Source organism: Chanos chanos, chromosome 4, assembly GCF_902362185.1.
Source record: "Chanos chanos chromosome 4, fChaCha1.1, whole genome shotgun sequence".
Lineage (NCBI taxonomy): Eukaryota > Metazoa > Chordata > Actinopteri > Gonorynchiformes > Chanidae > Chanos > Chanos chanos.
The window spans coordinates 14319503-14325581 of NC_044498.1; the positions used below are offsets into that span (position 1 = coordinate 14319503).

General features: G+C 38.7%; 1 protein-coding gene across 1 annotated transcript; it reads left to right on the forward strand.

Moving 5' to 3' along the window:
- The first annotated feature begins 1286 nt into the window (after window positions 1-1286).
- Window positions 1287-5687, forward strand: rrp36 (ribosomal RNA processing 36). The gene is made up of 8 exons (XM_030771536.1): window positions 1287-1340; window positions 2037-2551; window positions 2781-2916; window positions 3080-3146; window positions 3241-3345; window positions 3489-3563; window positions 3696-3813; window positions 4260-5687. The coding sequence occupies exons 2-8, from the start codon at window positions 2074-2076 to the stop codon at window positions 4397-4399; spliced, it is 1119 nt and encodes a 372-aa protein (XP_030627396.1). The 5' UTR covers window positions 1287-1340; window positions 2037-2073; the 3' UTR covers window positions 4400-5687.
- The last annotated feature ends 392 nt before the right edge of the window (window positions 5688-6079 follow it).

Genomic DNA, 6079 nt, shown 5'->3' on the forward strand with positions numbered 1-6079 from the left:
TGTTTGTAGGGGAAATATCCCAAAAAATTCAATGCACAATTCATAAAAATAAGTATGGTGTCAACTGATAGAAATACCAACACAGAATTGGATCTGCTGTAGTGTGGGTCACAGTCTCGTGGGAGGTAGAGTCTTACTCTGCATGATAGGATTACTGCCATAGGAAACAAAGCCATTTTAAGTGAACAGTTGCACCATGTGGCACTAACAATGTTTCCTTATTCTCATTCTGCAGTTAGCATTTTCCCCCTTGTACTCCAGAATGCAGTAAAACACCATGTCCTCACAGATCATCAGATCTAAACATTGTTTAACTTTTATAGGAAATTCTGGAACGTCACATGCAGAACATATTTACATCCTTCATCTCTCAAAGAACTTTCTTTTTTGAATGGTCCAGGATCCAAAAGAAAACAGGTCAAAAACAGGTATAACCCCAATCCAAAACAAACTGAATACTGGAGTACAGGGAAGTCCTTGTACATATTAGTAAATTATTAAATATTGGTTGGTGTTTGCAGCATTTAATTAGTTGAGCCAAATCATTCATTTTACCTTTCTTATATATGAATATCTTTAAAGTTCCTTTTGGGATCGTACAGACAGAGCATAAGGTGTTTGAGTAAGATGCAATGTACCAACTTGATGTTAAATTCCTATTGCAATAGTTCATCATCCTGCCTTCTGCTGACAGCACTTGAGCAAGTGTGAACAAAGAGTTCTGTCACAGACCCTTGGATATTATCTAGTTCTCATACTCAGCCTGTGAAGTAGTTTCACAGTTTTGATGTCAGAACAGTTGGTATTCCTCCTTTTTACTCACCCAGGGTTCTTTAAACTCCCTCTGAAGCATCACAGATTCATTGTTGCTCTGTAGATTCTCCTCAATTTGAAATAACAATAACTATATTTATTTTAGTTCAAAGCAATATTTCTTTTAAGAAAGACCTTTTGGCCAGGTATTGAGTGATTACCATGGGGAATCAGGTTTAACCGTTTGACTGAAACAGTCCTCTGCTCTTCTGTGCTTGAAAAGTCAGGGTATTTCTCTCTCTCTCTGTCTCTCTCTGTCTCTCTCTCTCTCTCTCGTATTCACTCACTTTAAAAACAGTAAGTTCAAAGTTACTGTTAACCAATATCAGACTTCTGAAATTATCCCATTTCATGCATTCCTCTGCTGTTCTGTTCAGTTCTCAAAGTCTTAGTTCTTTTCCTTAAATTAGATGACGCAGTATTGCCCCCCACCGGTGACATAATCAACAACACTGTCTCAAACATATTCCACGTGGAAAAGGAAGAGGAGCTAACTGAATAACAGGCTGGTATTCCGACGATTTGAGGTAACTATTACCACTGTTATATATATATATATATATAATTTTCTTTTCAACGCAGATGTCACATGTAAGGTAAACGATGTACCTGCTGACGTTCTGAGTAAGAGTTATTCGCTAACAATGCAGAAAATTAGGAGGCCTTAACGGAGCACCGGGCTTCGTTTGAGAGCAACCCAGAAAAGGCCCATTGACGTGGGTCTAGATAGTGGTAGACTAGCCAGATGAGTTAGCGCATTTCCATATGTTGAATTCCGGAAACTGCCGGAGGTATAAACAATTATCGTTTTGAATACAGTGAATTTTAAAGTTGAACATGATTGTCACTATTTCCATAATGAATTTAAATTTCCGGATAAGATATATGAAGCAAGTTAGTGGGCAAGTTGTGAGGCACATTTGTGTTTATCGTGTAATGTATTTGTCGCCACCTGTGATGGATTTCCATTTGAGATTAAGGTATTTATCGTGTCGCCATCTGTGTTTGAATTTTCATCAGCGATGGTCCCGAAAAGTTACAGACTGCGCAGAACTAAAAATCCAAAGAAATCAGCAACACTGTCACTTTGTGCGTTCACTTTTTTTCTCGCAGCAATTTGGTCATTCGTAAATGAGACTTCGTACTTTTAATCACATAATGCACATCGTCGCGCCACCTTTACATTTGATGTAACTCTTCTTTTCTCATCTCTCTCTTTTCAGTATCCTTTCATTTACTACATTACTATCTAAGTGGGTGATGGCCTCCAAAAAACAAAAACAAAGTGTTAACGCACTCTCTCGTGGTGCTGGCAAGGACGAGGCTGTCACAGCGACAGCTTTGCCCACGATACAGGGAGATAGTACCGACGACGATGACGACGATTTAGAGATGGAAAGAAACTTTGCTCTATTTAGCAAGAGAAGCGCAATGCAAACGGCGGGGACAGAAGAGGAAAGCAGCGGAGCTGAGGAAGATTCAAGCGATGCTGAGTCCACAGAGGGTGAGGACAAAGGTCAGCCTGATATGGATAAGAATGAGGAAGAGGAGGATGATGGCATCGAAGAAGACAACGATACAGACCCTGCAGAAATGGAAGGGGACTCAGAAAGTGATAATGATGAGGGTGAACCCGTGACCAGTGACAATGACTCTGATGATGCTAACTCTAATTCTCATCAGTCAGAGGGTGACAGTAGTTACGCTCAACTGGAAACAGAAGATGATGTTAAAAGAGGTAGAGTGGTGATTACGAGATACTGAATGAAAATTCATCTGTTACAGAATATGTGATCCTAAGCCTATCATGCAATAGCTTACTGTGTCCAAACCAATGACCTGGACAATCTATTACAACTCATGTGTTGGAAACAAAATAGATCTTGCTAGTGCTTGTCCCATTGTTGTGGAACAAGCTTCTCTTGGTGTCTTGGGCTTATGCTCACCTGTAATGTTGTTGTTTCCAGAGCTCTCCACAATGTCGTTTGAAGAGATCATGAAGCTCCAAAATAAAGTGGGTACTAAAGCGTACAATAAGATAGCTTACGGGCCAACCAAGAACAAGCAGGCACCCAAACCAATGAAGCGACTGAACAAGCACAAGTAATGACACCTTTGTCATCTTTAAATCAAGATTTTTATCATTGCTCTCTTGACAAAATAACTTAATTTCATTTACTACTGTAATATTGTGACATACATGTGTAAGTGGGTAAATGTAAGTCTCTAAGTAGTCTTTTTTCTAACTACTGCCTTTGCATTTTAGGCCCCAGGAGATTTCATCAAAGAAACCTGTTCCATTTCTCAGAAAAGTTGTACCTGTCAAGAAAGCTGTAAGTTTGGATGTCTTATCTCTGTACCAGTGTGTGTCCAACCAGTAGTAAAGTGTGGGTGTTACTGATTTGAATTTTTGTATCATGTTCCCAGGTATCACGAGATCCTCGTTTTGATGACCTCTCTGGTGAATACAAGCCAGAGATTTTCAATCAGACTTATAGATTCATCGATGAAATAAGACAACGAGAAAAACAGGTTTGCATTCAACCCAAAGAATTTCTTAATTAGTATTTGTTTAGATTGGTGTGTTCAATGTTCTTCCATGTTTGTTAAACTCATTATTTAAAGGCCACATATCCCCTGAAATATTCTACCGCAAACATTCATCTGTGTTTCAGATGGTGAAAAAAAGTCTAAAGAAGACGAAATCTGATGCGAAAAGAGAAGAGCTGAGAATGCTGTTGCGACGGATGGTGTGTCTGCGTTAATTTGTGTTTTCTGAGTGAATGACCAGTGTTCGTAGTTCAGACGGGCTCCCGGGTGCGCACGGACAGAGGCTCCTCTAGTCGTATCGCGCGTAACAGTTCTTTGTGTTGGCTTTGCAGGAGAACCAGGAGAGAGAACGTAAACGAAGGGACCAGCAGCAGGAGAAAGAGCTGGCATTTAAGAGAAAACAGAGGGAGCTGGTAGGCAAAGGGCATAGACCATTCTACTTGAAGAAATGTAAGTCTTTCCATCCCTCTTTCCTTTCTTTAGTTATTCATTGTTTTAAGAGGTGTTATTCAGCCCTGTATTGTAGGACTTCCTCTCATCTAAAATTTATTTTTAACTGGAAAAAACTCTAAAGCTTATAGATTCTCGAGTTACAAGCACAAAACAAAGCTTTTAATTCGGTTACTGGCAGTGGTTTGACTTTTGCTTTCTTTTATTTGTTCCTACAAGCTAAAACGCACTCTCATGGTTGATTGATGAGCACAGTTTGGAAAATATTTAACTGGCTAAAAGTCAATTTGTTGATCCTCTCAGGGATATTAGGCAATGGAAAATGCATTTGAGTTTGTCCCAGAGCATTAGCATCTTTGAGTCCATTAAAGAGTCTGGATGAGTTGAATATTGAGGGTTTTTTTTTTTTTTTAATTTATCTTTTTGTTCTGCTCATGCCCTTTTAGCTGACAAGAAGAAACTGGAGCTGGCTGAGAAGTATAGTGAGCTGAAAAAGAGCGGGAAACTGGAGAACTTCCTGAGCAAGAAGAGGAAACGCAATGCCATGAAGGACCGCAGAAAACTGCCAAATCCACACAAGGCATGAATGAATATGGACCAATAAGGCAAATGGGCGTGGCTATGTGCAGGTCAACTGGCCTTTTGTTAGACAGGTTCCTCAGGTTTTTGTCCTCTGTCTGACAATGCTCTATGGAGATAAAGGACTCTGATTATAAAAGGACTCAGACGATCACTTTTTGACAGTATCGCAAAAACTGAAGTGACTCACTGTTGACCTGTTTTTTTGTTGGGGTTTTTTTGAAGGCTTATTGTCTAATTTTTGCCATTTTGTTGTGACTCTCAAAAACAGGAATATGTGGAAAAATTGCTTTTTTATGGACTGTGATATGTTTGAGGAGAAACTGCGTAAACAAGAAGAGGCTCCAGAAAGTTTTGTTCACATTAAATGTTGAAAAGTTTGAAATGTTTGGTGATTGCTGGATGGGATGTAAAGTCTGTGTCTGGTGTTCTGACAATGTTGTCCCTATTGATTCTTGCCTTCTAATGTTTATCGTTGCCATGGCCATGACAGTCCGTGCCTCTGCTCCTCTGAACTGTTTGCTGTGTGTCAACACTGGGTGGAGCTGTTGAATCTTATAATTCAGCTCTATAAAATTCCCCCCAAAGTATTTTAAGAACTTCTCTGTCATTACTCTGAAGAAAGAGAAGCATGTCATTCTAGTTTTAAGAGACCACTGGCTTTGTGTTTGTAAGTGCTGTCTTTTTTTAAAGGCAGTTTTAAGAATATTCTTGTGCAGAAAAAAATCTCTTGAATAATTCTGAAGTGATTTTGTCAAGTGCTCACAGTTTGACTTCTTCCTGCATAATGTCCAGGCTTTCTGCTTGGTTGACAGCCATCTCCAAAGAATCTTTGAACAGTGGTCTGGAGATTTATAAAACATTCTCTCTCATTAGAAATTCCCTCAGGATACAGCACAGTCACATCAGGACGATTAGTCATGGCCAAGGTTAAAGGCCTCAATTAATCTTTAAATTGCATTTACGCTGAATAGATGGAACAAGTGTTGCTATATATCTTCCTAATTTGCTGGGTTTGGTGCAATTACACTCCATTACTTACAACAGTTCTGTGTAATTAATGAACCATGCCAGTTTAGGAAGGGATGTGTTGTGAAGAATTTTTACTCAAACAAAAACGGTTCCCGTCATTAGAACCAGAATGCAGCGTGTTTTGTTTTACAGAGTGATTGTGAGAGTTGGTGAAACTGAATGTTCATTTTTTAGTTTCTCTTTTTTTTTTTAATTCACTTTTGACATAATTACTTTGAAATCAGATGTCCAGTGTAGTCAATACACATTTACAACAATATACATCTTTTCCAGTGGTTGTTATCTTTATTTTCAACATGTTGAGTGATTGAAGTACGGTTTGGTTGAGAACAGAATCCTGCTCCATTAGTCATCGAGGGGTGTCCTTTGATTTTTTTTTTTTAATTTTTAACTAATATATTAATTAAAGTTTAATCAACGTTCACACTACTGGAAAATTTATCATCTGTAGTATTCTGTGTGACCCTTGGAAGAATTTGCCAGCTCTTTCTTTGGCAAGAATGAGGAATTGAGACAAAAGCAGTTCACATTATAAAAGACATCAGTTTTATTTCCTGACGGAAAGGGATTGTTTCATTTCAGCTTGGCCTTCAAGTAATGAAAAATGGATTTCATTGGAATTTCAAAAATGCAATACCTCTTTGTCTCTCAAAAC